The sequence below is a fragment of the Ictidomys tridecemlineatus genome, chromosome 2, assembly GCF_052094955.1.
Source record: "Ictidomys tridecemlineatus isolate mIctTri1 chromosome 2, mIctTri1.hap1, whole genome shotgun sequence".
In the NCBI taxonomy this organism is placed as follows: Eukaryota; Metazoa; Chordata; class Mammalia; order Rodentia; family Sciuridae; genus Ictidomys; species Ictidomys tridecemlineatus.
Window position 1 is genome coordinate 23,940,451 of NC_135478.1, and position 16,312 is coordinate 23,956,762.

At 40.0% G+C, this 16,312-nt stretch overlaps 1 protein-coding gene across 6 annotated transcripts in view; it reads right to left on the reverse strand.

Moving 5' to 3' along the window:
* Positions 1-1,659: 1,659 nt before the first annotated feature.
* Positions 1,660-16,312, reverse strand: part of Xylb (xylulokinase) — a 46,330-nt gene continuing 31,677 nt past the window's right edge. For 2 of the 6 annotated variants that reach the window (XM_040290025.2, XM_078038131.1), the window contains 4 exons: positions 16,251-16,309; positions 14,281-14,368; positions 11,076-11,161; positions 1,660-1,789 (listed from right to left, as the gene is read on the reverse strand). In XM_040290025.2, the coding sequence (XP_040145959.2) occupies positions 1,694-1,789; positions 11,076-11,161; positions 14,281-14,368; positions 16,251-16,309 (329 nt within the window). In that variant the 3' untranslated portion in view covers positions 1,660-1,693. Of the gene's footprint in view, positions 1,790-6,194; positions 9,304-11,075; positions 11,162-12,449; positions 12,610-14,280; positions 14,369-16,250; positions 16,310-16,312 lie in introns of those variants that run through there. The other 4 variants (XM_013362015.4, XR_002484891.3, XR_005735857.2 and 1 more) reach the window with 4 other exon arrangements.

The window sequence follows — 16,312 nt, forward strand, 5'->3', positions numbered from 1 at the left end:
ACAAATCAAAACAACAATTAGATTCTACTCCATACCTACTAGGATATTGATGATATGTGTGTGTATTCCTGTGTGTATAAATAATAAATATTGGGGCTGGGGATGTGGCTCAAGCGGTAGCGCGCTCGCCTGGCATGCCTGCGGCCCCGGGTTCGATCCTCAGCACCACATACCAACAAAGATGTTGTGTCCACCGAGAACTGAAAAATAAATGTTAAAAATTCTCTCTCTCTCACTCTCTCTCTCCTCTCTCACTCTCTTTAAAAAAAATAATAATAAATATTGACAAGGATGTGGAGAATGGAGTCCCTTTTGCATTACTGTTAGGAATGTAAGATGGATTTTGAGACATGTAAGGCTTTTCCTAGTCCCAAATTACAAATGAATTCTATCATGTTTTCTTCTAGGATTTGTATGGCTTCACATTTTATATTTAGATCTCTGATCCATTTGAAATTTATTCTGGTATATGACATGAGGCATGATTCTACTACTATATTTTTCCATATGGCTGTCTAATTTCCCTAACATTATGCATCAAAAATTCCATATTTTCAGTGTTTTAAATCAGCATCTTTTTCATATAGTTCTTGTCCACATGTAATTATGTGTGTTTTTGGACTTACTATTTATTTCGTTCTCTTGAGCTATTTCTAAACCAGCACATTTTTATTTTTTTATAGAAACTTTGTTTCATCATCTAACATGGCTGGTATACCCTCACTGAACTTCTTTTTCAGAATTTTCCTAGCTATTTCTGTTTGTGTGCTTTTCCAAATGAACTTACAATCTCATTGTCTAGATCCAGGCAAACATCCCCTGCCCTACAAAAATTGGTATTTTTATTTGGAACACATAAAATCTTCATGATTCTGAGTAATTCTGTTGCTCAAGTCTATTTTTATACCTTTAAGAAATGTTTGAATATTTTCTTCAAATCTTAGCTTTATTTCTAAGTATCTTAACATTTTGTTGCTATGCAATTGGGCTCTCATCCTTCACAGCATGTAATTTGTATTGACTATATATATCCTGCCATTTCACTGAATTTTCTTATTGTTTGCATTAGTTTTAGCATTGATTCTCTTTAATTTTATATCTTCCTTTTCAATTTTTATGCCTTGGTTTTGTCTGCATGCAATGGTTGTTACATTCAAAATATTAAGTACTAGTGGAGTAGCTTGTTCCTGATTCTAGCAGGAATGACTCTAGCATTTCCTCCTTAAATACATGCTGACTTTTATTAGTTTTTAAAAATCAGGAATGAGCATTAAGTTCTGTCAAAGACCTTTTTGGCAGCTACAATCAAATTGCTTTTCTTCTTAGACCTATTGAAATAAAGAATTGCATTCATTGATTTTTATGATACAAAACCATTTGGTAATAAATTACATTTGTCATGAAACATTATCTTTAATGCCCTAATGGTTTGTTGATATTTTTATTTGAGATTTTTTTCACTGATATTAATTTGATACTATTTGACAAATATATCATTTATAAACATAGTTTATACTAATCAATAATTTGATAAAATTATTAATTTTGATATTAATAAGAGATTGATCTAGTTTTATTTTGTATAATATGTATGAGTTTAGGTATTGTCAGTTGTCTATTGTTATAATGCTAACATTCAACAACAAACTCTCAGAGGCCTACAGAGATAAAATGTTTATTGTTTATGTGGAATTCAGCTAACTGTTGGCTGGAAGAAACAGCTGGAATGACCAGGTTCTACTCCACGTTTGTCATCCTTCCTTGTCATGTTATCATAGAAATGGTGCTCCTGCAAGAAAGCAAGATCAACAACACAAGTTGTTTTCAAGCCTCATCTTGCGTGTTTGCTAACACCCCATTAACTAAACCAAATAGCACCGCCAATCTTAGAGTTGTAGTGGAAGGGCATGACCTTATCCACATAAAGTCTGTGGATAAGTTAGGTGTGGCTATAGTCTGGATATGGAATGTCCCCTAAAGGCCCATGATTAAAACCTTGATCTTTAGCCCATGGTGCTATTGGAAGGTGGTGGAATCCTTAGGAGGCGGGCCCTAGTGGAAGGAAATTAGATCATCAGGGCTATACCCTTGAAGGAGGTATTGGAACCCTGGTCCCTTCTGGTCTCTTTGCTTCCTAGCCACCATGAGGTGAGGAGTTTCCTCCATACAGGCTTCAGCTAATGAAATACTGCCTCACCGCAGACTCAAAAGCAACGAGGCCAGCCAACCACCAATTGAAACCACTTAAACTGTAAGCCAAAATAAAAGTTTTCCTCTTTTTAAGTTGTTTATCTCAGAGTTTGTTTGTCTGTTGGCTTCTTTGTGGAACTAGTGATTTAATAAGGGCCTCACACATGCTAGGTAAGTGTTCTACACCCCCAATCTTGTTTCAGGTATTTTGCTACTGTAGTGGAAAACTGGCTAACCCAGGTATGAAGCATTTGGGGCCATTTTTGCCAAGTGTTTGTCCTCATGACCATTCTTCACATCATTCCTACATATGATATGTGAGCATTCTCATCCCAGCAGCCTCCAAAAATCTCAAACATGACTCAAAATTCAAGATCTCATAATTCCTCCTGTAACGTCTGGAGGTGGCTACTCATAATCCAAAGATACACAAATTAGGGGCTGGGGTTGTGGCTTAGCGGTAGAGCACTTGCAAGCACATGTGAGGCACCAAATTCAATCCTTAGCACCAAGTTAAAAAAATAAATAAAATAAAATGAAGGTATTGTGTCCAACTACAACTAAAATATATATTTATAAACACACACACACACACAAAAGATACATGAATTAAAATTCAAATTAGGCCAGGCATGGTGGCACACGACTATAATCCCAGAGGATCCGGAGACTGAGGCAAGAGGATCTTGAGTTCAAAACCAGCCTCAGCAAAGCCAAGGTACTAAGCAACTCAGTGAGACCCTGTCTCTAAATAAAATACAAAATAGGACTGGGGATGCGGCTCTGTGGTTGAGTGCCCCTGAATTCAATCCCTGGTACCCGCCCCCAAAATGGTCAAATTAGTTACCCCCCTCCCATGTATCTAACATAAGTCAGTAAAACAAGGACAGGGTAATTACAAAAGCACTTCCATTTGGAAAGCATGAGAATGGAAGGCATCATAACATTTACTTGCTCATAGCAATTCCAAAATCCCAATGGGAAAGTGATAGCAGGTCTCTTTGCTCTGTAGATGGGCAATGTTTTGCAAATAAGCTACAGTTCTGTATCCTACATGTATTAGGTATCTATTGCTGTCTAACAACATCAGCATAAAATTAGTGATTTAAAACCACACCCACTTGTAATCTGAGTTTCTGTGGGTCAAGAATTTGAGCATGGTCTAGCTGGGTCCTCTACTTCAGAATCTCTCACAAGACTGCAATTAAGGTGTTAGCCAGGACTAGGGTCTCATTTGAGGCTTCACTGGGCAAGGATCCACTTCTAAGCTCATGGGGTTGTTGGCAGGATGCAGCTTCTTGTGGATTATTGGAAAAGGGCTGCAGTTACTTGATGGAAATTGGCAAGAAGCTGGCCCCAGTTCCTTGCCATGTGGGTCTCTCTGTAGGGCAGCTTGCTTCATCAAAGCCAGCATGGGAGTCATTACAGCCTGCTAGGAAGATGGAAGTTAAAACCTTACACAACATAATTACAAAAGTGACATTCCATCACCTTTCTCATATCCTAATAGAAGAATATCCCAGACCCCACTTATATTTAAAAGGTGGGATTACACTAAGGCGTAAATTCCGGGAGGCAGGGATCATTGCAGGCCACATTGGAGTTTGTCTACTCCAATCCATTGCTTTCTTTGGCTCTTGGCTTCAAAAAAATTGTACCTTCTACTCTCTATTGTCCTCCTTGGACACTTATGAAGACACAGTGTAAAATATGCCTTTTCAGCAACTTTCATAGCTTGCTTTCTACCCAGGGGCCCAGAGTCTTTCTACATGTAGTTCCTTTTAGTCTAGATTAATACCACTTTCATCAGTGTAGCTCTCTAAAGTTTTCTGGGGAAAACTCTGATTGGAGTCCACTCTATGTGCAAAAGGCCACACCCACAATTATTTGTGAGCTCCTCCCATCAGTCTTAATCATTGATACTCTAGGTGTGTCCGATGGCTGTGGAACAATCTTAATTGTTCCTGAAAGCAGGTGGAAGGATCTATTAGATAGTGCCTTGATTCCTTCAGAGGGGTGTATATAAGGAGGGATGTGTTTAGTATGCATGAGGATCTGGGTTCAATTCCCAGCACTAAAACCAAAACCAAGCTAAAAACAAAAAGTCATGAAAAAGTATCTCAAAGCCCTTGGTTTCGTTTTTTTACTTAAAGCTAAGTTTTCATTTCATAATCTTATTCTGGCTTTAAGGGATGGAGATGAGAAAGTTATTATTCCAATGTAGTACTTTGTAGTCCCTCTAAATTCTTTCTACTTAACATCTGACTGATTCTTTGGAGTAACAGCAAGCAGACATTTCCAACATTTCACCTAGACATCTCTATTCCAAGGCTACATGTTCTGTGGGTACATTTGCTGGCTTCCAAGTCACCTTCAGGTGGTAACACGGGTCACCATTTTTTCTACTCTCCTTGTATTTTGTTTTTAGCTTCCTATAATGGTTTTCTCACCATTTTTCCAGCTTCCTTCCGCAGCCTAGTTCCAATGTTAAATATATTAGGCTTTTGTTTTGGCACTAATTTTCATCAGTTATCGCTGTGTATTAAATCAATTTAATTTCAATGTCTTAAAAAATAATTATTTGGCTGCGTAGTCCTGGTCTCCTCTGGGCTCCCTCATATGTCTGAGATAGTCAACAACCCTAAGGTTGAAATTGAATGGCTTTGGTCAGGTTCTTTTAGCTACAGAATTTTCATGATAAAGGCAGAGAGCACAAGTAGGAGTAATCCCATTTTGCATCACATTTATGACAATCCCATTGCTAAAGCAAGTCACATGCACAGCCCAGAATCACACAGGGATGGCACAACAGAATTCCATGGCAGGTTATGAGGTTACAGGGACATGTAAAGATTTGGGCTGTTTTCTGCAACCTACCATACGGAATCAAGTTATGTTTGCTTCCTAAAATAATCAGGAGGTATTTTTTTTTCTTTTCTAGTGTTTTGGTCAGTGAAGATTTGGCAGAATTCCCCATTGAACCTCTTTTTTACAGGGTAGTTCTTTGATAATTGTTTCTATTTCCTTTAAGAAAATTAGTCTATTTAAACTTTTATCTATTGGAATCACTTTAGTATATTGTATTTTCCTAGATCATTATCCATTTAATTTAGGGTGTCATATTTAATTCCATCCAATTGTGAAAAGTAATCTTTAAGATTAAATTTTTTTTCACTATTTTTTCCATGTATTTCTGCATTCTCCCCTTACATTACATAATGGTTTGTCCATGTTTATTATCTAATTTCTATTCATTTATCCTATTTTTTGTTCATTTTCCTAACCTGTGTGTTCTCATCCTTATTTTTCCTTTTTCATTTGGTTATTCTTCTTTTCCCTTTTAAGTTGGATAACAATTCATTTCACTTTTCATTTGTATCAGTGTTCCAATATTATAAGCTATATTTCATTTGCTGCTTTAATTACATAACATCAATTTCATTATTAATCATTTTTCTGAGAAGTTCTGAAATTTTGATTTAGCTTCTTCTTTTCCCCCCAAGAGTAGTTTAACAGGAAGCTCTTCTCCAGGTATGACTTTTTTTAAAAAGTGTTCTATTAATTTCTCATTTTGTTGCATTGTAGTTAAAAGTTCTATTACTATTTTGTGCAAGCTACTGGGATTTTCTTTATAATATAATAAATTATCAATTTTGTGAGAATAGATAATATTACCAAGGTGTGAAAGTCAATATATATATTCAGATGACCTACTTTATAGAAACTATTATTTAGGTCTCTAATATCTTTATGTAGTTCTTGTTGCCTCAACTTCAGTCTTGAATAAGAGTGCTATGTTAAATTTCTCTATTACTTCTAGCTATTTTTCTTTGCAGATTGTTGTACAAATGTCATATGCTTTGACAAGCCAGAAGCAACACAACTAAAATAATGAAAAATGAAAGGGAAAGAAAAGTACAAAGAACTCTTTGTTACACAGGAAATAGGTGGGAGTTGAAGAATATCATTCAAAGTTCACAAACCGAGCAGTTCAGACTATAACATTCATAATTAGTGTATCTTTATTTCGCATTGAGTATCTTAATGCTGTTCTTTTCCTGAATTTTACCCTGTTAGAAATGAATTGTATGAGAAATTATATCCCATCTGATTCAAATGTACGATATGTCAAGATCATTATACTGTCATGTGTAACTAATTAAGACAATTAAAAAAAAAAAAAGAAATGAATTGTAAACCTTGCCTTCTGTGGTTTCCGTTTGTCTGGTATGCTATTGCCTATTCCTTTACTTTTAAGACTTTCTGAATCACTTATTTTAGGTGTGCCTCTTGTAAAGAACAGACATGCTGGTTTGTAAGTCAATCTGAAATTCTTTTCAATAGGTGGATGAAGTCCACATACATTTACTGATGGGATTCACATGCTTGGATTTATTATTTACTATGTGAATGATGCTACATTCACTACATTTTCCACTTAGTTATTGTCTCTTTGGATATTGAGGGAGATTTGCACTTTTATTCTAGTGATGATATTGTTTATATTATACTATTGAAGGCAATAGTATAGTATACTTTAATGCTCTTAATTCCCCTTTTATCTTACTTAAGCCTCAAACCTTTGGTTTGTCAATTTTAAAAATATGACTCCTACATATTGCTTATGCCATGAAGAACTCTTATACTTTCCCTTTTCCCTCTCCCTTCTTTTCCACTTTTCTAGTTGTCTACCTCTAGACAAAGCATGTACCATTTAAAATTATTCATCCACCCTTACCCCCACTTGCATTTGGATGTCAGATCTACAACTAAAGATGTACTTTTGCTCAAGTTTCCCCAATCATTTCCTAGTTGGATGAAGCTTCTCTTTCCGTGGAAGTTATAATATTCCCTGAGCACTTGCATAATTAAAACTTCCTTCTGTATCTTTGAATTTTAAAGAACAGCTTAACTGGATATAAAAATCCATAGTTCATACTTTAAAAAAAAACTTTTTGATATTGTCGCTCCATTGCTATTTTGCTTTGTTCAGAAGTCTGACCAATCTGATCTTCTTCTGTAAGGGACTAGATCTTTGGCCTGGAGAATTTTTCTTTCAGCTTCATCATGTAATAGTTTGCTGCAGTAGGTCTCAGAGTTGATCATCTGGGGCCAATTTCCACAAGTGACAAGAGTGATCTTTTCAAGATCTAGTTTCAGGAGTGGGGGATGTAGCTCAGTCATGGAGCACTTGCTCAGAGTGTTCAGAAGTTTCTTTTGGGGAGTTCTAAATATTAATACCATTTCAATTTCTTTTTCTTTTCTTTTTTCCTTCAGGAGCTCCGATTTACCCATGCTGTCTCTTCTTGGCCTATCTTCTTCTCATTCCTGCCTTCTTTGAGCCTTACTGTACTACAGCTGTTATCTACTTTCATTTGGATATGTTGGAATTTAGTCTCCATATTGTTATGACTTTATCTTTTTGTTAAAATTCTTTTCCACATTCGAAAAGCTTTTTCATTTTGTTTTTGAATTTGTGATCTGTGGTTTTCTTTCACATCCACGAATTTTTAATTGATTTAAAATTTTCTGTTGGAGAGCTGTGTTACAGTTCACTCTGTTTCATGGTCCAAGAGAGCCCTTTTCTATTGATTCATGTAAAATTTCTTTAACATGCAATGTCCAGATGGTGATGAGGGAGTTGTGTTTTCTTCTGTATCCTGGAGTTGCTGTTGTATCTGATGGGCTGTTATCTTTTGATTTTTGCTTCCTTTTTCCCTTTTCACCCACCAACCTCCCAGGGACACCACTCCCTTTCAGGATGGCTTCAATTCTTAACAGAAGTGACGCTCTGGTCCTAGTCCCAGTCTAAGCATCTCCCTTTTGAGTTTCCACCAGTCACTATTCATCCACCAGGTCTCAGACCTGCCTGCAGCATCTTGCCACTCTGGATGAGCCCACAAGTATTTTGGTTTAACTGGAATCAGCAAAGGCCTGTGACAGAAGAAAAATCTGGAGAATTTTAACAGGAGTAAGATCACAAAGGACTTTCTATGGAAGCTTTTGCAAATAACTGATCCAGAAATAGAGAGATATAAAGTAAAACAGGAGCAGTGGAGAAGAAGAAACCCAACATCCATAAAAATATAGGAAGATAACTGAAAGTGAGATCAGTTCTTTACCTGATGAAAATACTCCAAATAAAAAAGAAATCAAGAATTTGCAAAATTCTCCCAGAAACATGATATAATGTCTTCAAAAACTGAACTGCAATGAGAAAGAGAAGAGAGCCCTAAAATCCACCACCTGGGAGATGGCCCAACCAGACCCAGAGTCTAGTAGACTCTGGGCAGAACTGAGGGAAGGTATAAGAAGTGTGTCCACCAGGACTATTAGTTCTTTTCAGGTGGGAAATGGTGAATTACACCAGATGGGTGTGGGGAGAAACTGGGTGACCCATAAGGGAGGGACAAGTGACGTATGCAGAGAAGGGTGAGCACATGAAGGAAGGAGGGTGTGGGACAGGAGAAGTCCTGGGAGGGCACCTGGGAAGGTAAAATGAACAGGGCAGAAACAACTGGGAGGACCAGGGTATAGGAGAGAAGTGTCTGTGGGCTCTGGGTGATGGAAGATGATGAACAGCAGGGTCAAGGTATAGTGTGGGGCATCTGTGCTTGGTGAGCGTAGTCAGGGCCAGGGTAGGTGGTGGCAGAAGGCATTGTCTCTCCCATTCTGCTGATTAAGGTCCCAAGATCAGCTTTCATTTTGCCTTTGAAAATAGAAAGGTCACACTTTTTAGTGGATATATTCCAGAGTTGGTGTTATCCTGCATCCTTGGATGAAAGACAGGAAAGGAGAGATGCTCTCCCGACCTAGGGCGTAGGGCACAGGCAGCCCAAATATCTTCAGGAAGATGTGCTGAAGTCAGCTTCAGGATGATCCTGGATGGGCAGGAGCACTCTGAGGAGTCAACATGAGCAGGAAGAGCGGCTCAGAACAGGGTAGACAGTCCCTGTTGTTCAGGGCTGTGTCTCCAAGTGGGATCAGTGAATCTGGGCAGGCAGGGGTGGGCAGGAGTGCCTGGGCCTGCAGAATTCATTCCAGAGGCCTTTGGGTCTGGAACAAGACTCTCTGTTCAAGTTTAGCATACCGGGGGAGAAGGGCCTCGTAGACCTACAAGGGCAGAAAGAGCAATTTAGGACAGGAGGGGAGGGTGCTCTAACATCTGGTTGCAACTTGCAATTTAAAAATTTTAAATCCTCTTAGCTTGCAATTTAGCTTTTTTCCTACACAAAGGAAAGGAAGCATCAATTCATAAAAGAGGAAATGCTAGTCGGTAGGAGCATTGGTAGTATGCCTGTAATCACAGTGTCTTGGGACCCAGAGTTAGGAAGATCACAAGTTTAAGGCCAGCCTAAGGCAACCTAGGGAGACCCTGTCTCAAAAAAAAAAATTTACAAAAAGGGATGGGGATATGGTTCAGGGGTAGAGCACTTGTCTATCATGTGCAAAGCCCTGGGTTCAATCCCCAATACTGAAGAAAATAAAAAGAACCGCTATTAGTTCTCAAACTTGTATTTTAAGACTTTTTTTTTTAAACTGTACATTATGATAAGAAACCATTTTTTGTTATCAAATCTACAAAAGTTAAAAAAAAATTCTGGTGAGGGTAGTTGGGAATGATTGTCTCACTGTATATCTAGTGAAAATTGATGGTACAACCCTTATGGAAATCAACTTGACTTTATATCTGTATTAAGGGATCCATTGTCTGTGACCTGGTTGTTATACTTCTGTGAAACTCTAATAAGGAAATAATTCTACATGTAGGGTCTTCAGCCCAGTAGGAGTCCTCTTAGATACCAGTAAACATTCAGACTCATATGATTGCCATGGGCCACGCCTTGGTCCTCAGAAGGGTATAGACTGGAGATACCTTGGCCAGCATTCCTCACAGTGGTCCCACAGTGGTCCAAGAGAGGGTCTTTTTACCTGCCCATCTCTCTCCCTCTTGCCTTCCACATTACAGTTCAGGTACCTTCCAATACCTGCCTCTGAACACAGCTACATGAAAGCATGATGTTTGAAGCAGCTCTGACATCCTGAGACCACATGGGGCACATCTAGAGCTGCACTATCCAAGACAGCAGCCACAAGCCACGTGTGCCTTTGCACGTGAAGCCTGCCTAGAACTGTAAGATCAAAATACACACCAAATTTCAAAAGCTTCGTACACATACAAAAAAGAATAATACTATTATGTAATAATATCATATTAGTAAATTTTTTTCCTTTTTTTTTTTTTTTGGTATGGAACTGAGGATTGAGCAACAAGGTGCTATATCATTGAGCTACATTCCCTGTCTTTTTTATTGTTTTATTTTGAGACTGGGTCTCACTAAGTTGTCCAGGCTAGTCTTCAATTTATGGTCCTCCTGCTTCCCGAAGAGCTGGGATTAGAGCAACTTGTGTGCACAAGTTGGCTACAGTAGCAATTCTTCTAACTGGTTACATGTTGTCATGACAATATTTTTGATATGTTGGATTAAATAAAATATATTATTGAAATTAATCTTATTTATTTTTACTTTTGAAAAATGAGACTATTGGGAAGTTTTAAATAACACAGGTGGCTCACATTAGGTTCCCTTTGTCCATTGCTGATCTGGGGAACTGCAAGGAACATTACTCAGACCTCTGATGCTGAACTACCAAACCAACACTATCTTCAGAATTCCCATCAGTGTCAGCAATATTTGTGCATTCCAACTGACAATCTCGCTTCTTTTGCCCCATTTTCTTGATAATTTCAAAACAGGATTTCCTCTTCAGTTGAACACATCAAATTTAATGTATATGATTAAAAAAACTAACCTTTTTGGGAAAAAAATACCCTGGTCTGCTTTCACAGTGCAAATGCATGACAAAATATGTTGGTGTCTCACCTGAGAAGCTCCTGGGCTTGGAGTAGCAGCTAGTCTTGGATTTGGGGCTAACTTCACAACCTCTGTAAAGGGCACGTCTTTTCCACCTGTAGTGCAAGAAGGGAAAGACCATTTCCTATCTGTGCATGTTGCAAAGGATCACATTGGGGTGACAAAATGTCCTAAAACTAGGGGTTTGGTTCTAAGCCAAGTTCAAGGCCCTGGGTTTGATCCCCAGCATCAAGACAAAATCAAAACATTCCAAAACTGGATTATGGATTATGGTGATGGTTGCACAAATCAGCAAATTTACTAAAAATATCACTGAATTGTACACTTAAAATAGGTGACTTTTGTGTCACATACTGTACCTCAATAAATTTGGGTTTTTTTAATATTTATTTTTTAGTTATAGGTAGACACAATATCTTTATTTGATTTTTTTTATGTGGTGCTGAGGATTAAACCCAGTGCCTCACATAGGCTAGACGGGCACTCTACCTCTGAACTACAACCCCAGCCCCTCAATAACTTTGTTTTTAAAAAAAGAAAAAAAATTTCAAGTCAGACTGCTTTTCAGCAGGGGCCTAGTCTGTCTTGCTTGCTGTAGAGTGGCTTTTCATGGCGTGGCCAAGCCAACCCTCAGATATGACAGAAGCAGACAACCTGCTTGTCTTCCTGTGTACTGCTTCACTCTCCCATTGCTCACCATGTTCTGACCACCCTGGTCTTCTTTCCACATGTTTTTCCTTAGAATGTTCTTTCCCTCTACATGCACCCATTTCCTTCTTAGATAATTTGTTCCTAGGAAGCTCACTACTTCAGGAGGCCTCCCCCAGCCTCCAGCCCTGAGCACCATCTACTTTTCCCCAGAGCATTTTTTGTAATTTGTTAGGTGATTCTCTGTTTTGTATGGGAATTGAACCCAGGGTCTTGCACTTGTCAGTAAGGCACACTAACAATAAGCCACATTGCCCTGGGTGATCCTTTGTTTAAAGTTCCTCCTTGGCCAAGCTACAAATTCCAGGAGGCCAGAGACTGCATCTCTCTGAGTCACCACGGTACCCCAGGAGCCCAGCACATGGTCTGGCACATAGGAGGCACTCAATCATTGCTCATCAAGCAAATTCATAGCAGAGCTGGAAAGAAGGGAAGGCTGCTATGGGTGGGCAAGAAGCAGTATGGAAATCCTAGGCATTTTAAGCAGGGGTGTCAGATGGCCAGAGTAATGCATCAGCACCCTGAGTGAAGGAGGGTCCCCTGAAGATGTAAGAACCAGTTTTCCCAACTAGGTGCTAGAAAATCTCATGCCAGAGGAGTATGGATGAGGGAGTGGGATGGGTGGTGGGTGGCCAGCTGAGAAACAAATCAGACTCTGTTCCTGGTTCCACTCACATTCACAACCCTGCTGCAGGAGAGGTTCATTCCCAGACCAGCAAGGGAGGAGAAAGCTCCAAATAAAGCAGCTAACAGGCCTTGAGGTTGAGCTAGGATTCAGATCAGGCTTTGGTTTTGGAGGGCAGAGCAGGGAAACAGACCCAATACCCTTCAGCAACTAAAGGAGCATAGAAAGGGAAAAGAAAATCAAAACATAGGATAACACAGCAATGAAGTAACTAAAGGGTAACTCCTTCCCATTTCTGCAGTAGGAGGAGTATCATATGGACTCTAGACTTCTCCCTGGCAATGCTGAAGGCCAGATCAGGCAACAGCATTATCAAGGTTCTTGGGAAAAGTATTCTGAACTCAGATTCTTTTACCCAGCATTCTTTGGGACAATGAAACCAAAACTTTGTTGGACATGTCAGGCCTCAAAATCATCAGTGGCTGGATTCTATCTTAAAATATTCATTTAGAGGGTTGGGTAGGTAGTTCAGTAGCAGAGGACTTGTCTGGCATGCATGAGGACTTGGGTTTGATCCCCAGAACCACAATCAATCAATCAATCATTCAATCAATTTTGGTTTCATTTGTCAATAAAACTAGTATAGAAATAGAGATGGATATTGAACCTATGTCCTCACACATTCTAGGCAAGTGCCTCTACCAGTGGCTGCACACAGCTCTAAGCATGATTTTAACCTATTACATCCTATCATACTATATATAGAATACCTATAAAAACACTTCAGTAGGGCAACAGTTATACCACCTATGGTCACTTTGAACATTTTCCTAGCATGTGCAAATCCCTGCGTTTGATCCACAGTGCCAAAACACACACACACACAAACACACACAAAAAAAATAAAATAAAATAAAAATAAATAAATAAAATAAATTTAAAAAATAAAGCAAACAAAATTAATAGAGAAAAAAAGAAAAGAAAATGCAGAGAGTTGAAAGAAAGGAAGAAAGACTCATAGTTAAGTGCAAATAAGAGCTAATATGATGTAAAATGTAATTAAAAATAGTTGTGTTTTGGAAATAAAAATCTGGAAATAAAACCCCCAGTGATCTTGATGTAAGAGGTGGGGTGAGGAAGATGAGGCAAAAGGGAGAGGAATAAAGAAGGTTAATTGTTGAGGAAATATCTGTGATTTATTCTCAACATTAAAAGAAAAGTATAAGTTTGGATAAGTATGTTGAAGAGTTGAGAGCAAGCATGCAAAGACTGGAAGCACTAGAGAGGGAAGGGACAAAGCCCTGGAGGCACACGAGAGCCAGAAGCTCCTTCAGCAGGCAGGAAACAGGGAAAACTGGTCCAAATTGAGAGAGACCACCCTTGTGAGCAAGAGCTGCTCCCTCCAGAACTGGCCTGGATGAGGGTGCTATCTGGAGTTTTTGCGAGGCCTCAATCAGAGCATACACGGAGCTGTCCAGGGTGCTGGAATGCTTGGTTCTGAAGCCTCCATTATTGTCTCAACTTCCTGCTCTTGCTGAACATAGGGCTCGGCTTTATTCACCTCTCCTGCCCACCATCTGTCCAGACTCAGGCCCATGTCCACTCAAGCATGTCCTGTGCCCTATTCCAGTGTCCCTCTGCAGAGCCAGACTATTACCAGGACTCATTCAGTTTGGATTCTGCATCCCTGTCTCGATTTTAAGTAGAGAATAAAGGAATGAAGGGTACAGGTTGGTCCTTGTTTTCTGGGAGAGATAAAGATGAGGCTAAAGTCCCCAAGTTCCCCAAAGTGGGAACACCTTACTTTCCTTTCCCACCCTCCTCAGCCCAGACAGTGCCAGAAAGCTTCCAGAGACACCGATCCCTCATTCATCAACCTACCATGAAAAGCTCGGTATGCAGAGCCCACACAGGCTGAGTTGGCAGTGTCTATGACATACACCGGGGCACCAAATACATCTGCAAGCACCTGGGAAGGACACAGAGTTTTTATGGTGGTGAGTCATTCCTCAGAGGACACAAGGACATTCTGGAATAAATTTCCAGACTCTCCTTCCTCATGTCTTCTGATCCCTTCCACTCCACCTCTGCTGCCCTTCAAAGAAGTACACTTGGGCCAAGTGTGGTGGTGCATGCCTGTGATCCCAGCTCCTGAGGCTGGGGAAGGAGGATTACAAGTTCAAGCCAACCTCAGCAACTTAGCGAGACCCTAAGCAACTTAGCAAGACCCCATCTCAAAATAAAAATATAAAAAGGGCTGGGGATGTGACTCAGTAGCTAAGCACCCCTGGGTTCAACCCCAAGAAGAAATACACATAGCCACACTGCCCCAGGGAAAACAGAGGAAGGGTGACTTGGGGGAAGTCCCTAGCGGAGGGCAACAGCTCTCCAGGCTATCCCTGTACTTTTAAACCATTTTAACTAGACAAGGCAGGAGATTTAGGAGGCATGATTACTAAATACCACTGTCAGCTGGGAAACAGATGAATGTTAACAAACACAAACTAACAAGGGAACTTTATTTATTTATTTATTTATTTATTTATTTATTGGTACAGGGGATGGGGCCCAGGAATACTTTACCACTGAGCTACATATTCAGTCCTTTTTTATTTTTCATTTTGAGACAGTTTCTGAGGGTCACTAAGTTTCTGAGGGTCTAAGTTGTCAAGGCTGGCCTCAAACTTGTGATCTTCCTACCTCGGTAGGCCAAGGATTATACTGGGATTGTAGATAGGCATGCAGCCAAGGTCACATTTTATAGGGATCATGATGAACCTCTTCATTTAGGTACAAAAATTAAACTGCATAAATTTAGAATGGAGGAACTGTATTAAGACGATTTCACATGGAAAAGACTGGAGGAAGGTCTTATAATTGCCCAGAGGTATTGTAGTAGATGCCACTGGCACCCCATCAGGATTCTCGTCACTGGACCCTGTGTATCCCCCACCCAGCTGCTGAGTATTGGAAGCTAATGGCTCACAGTATTTCCTCCTCATGAGAACAAATTACAGAGGCTATCTCTCAACTCAGCCCTCTCCAAGACAATTAGTTGGCCCCACTGCCCAAGGCAGAACTAGCTCAGTAGTTAATTCATGCTCCAGAGCACCCCAGAGGACAAAGCTAAAGCAGACTCCAGGTCATATCCTTGCTTATTCTTTTTCCCCAACCCTGTCCTGAGTTCCGTACTCCCTTCCTGTTGGGAGTACCATCAACAAACAACTTATGGAAGAATCCTCACTTCAGGCTCTGCTCCTAGATGATCTTACCTAAGACAGGTATGCCAGAGCGCAGCAGTTGAGGTCATTACTCAAATAGCTAAGGCAACCACAGGCTAAACCCCAAAATGTACAGTGTCCCCTTAAGAGGAGCTAATGGCTGTACAATGTGATAGCCTGAGTGTCAGAAATGTGTAGATTGATTCTACTTTGGGTCATATATTTCTAGCATAATGGAGGACCAGAGGGACAGAGACAAAGCCTGGAAACGGAGTTACAATAGGAATGGTTGGAGAGTCAGAGAGTTAAAAGGGAGAAGCATTAAGGAATAAGAACACTGTCTTAGATGTCAGAAAACTCAAACAGGGGAAGGACAGGCACTTCCCATGGGCTTCCAGAGGTCACTGCTGCTATCAGAGAGTGGACTATAAAAGACCAAAGAATTCACCTGGATGTAAGATGGAACTCGCTCACAGTGGGAGCTATAAGGCCAAAGAGCTAGCTTCTGAGAGCGTGAGTATGGGCTCCCCATTCCTGCAGGTGTGGAAACAGAGGCAGCGCTTCCTGTTGGCTCTTAGACACGACAGACATGGAAGGGGCCATGGCATGCAGTCCACTACCAGCACCTACCTGTAAGATGTCTCTATTGTGAGATGCTCCTCCTGTGGCCAGAATCTTTGTCTTGGGCACTG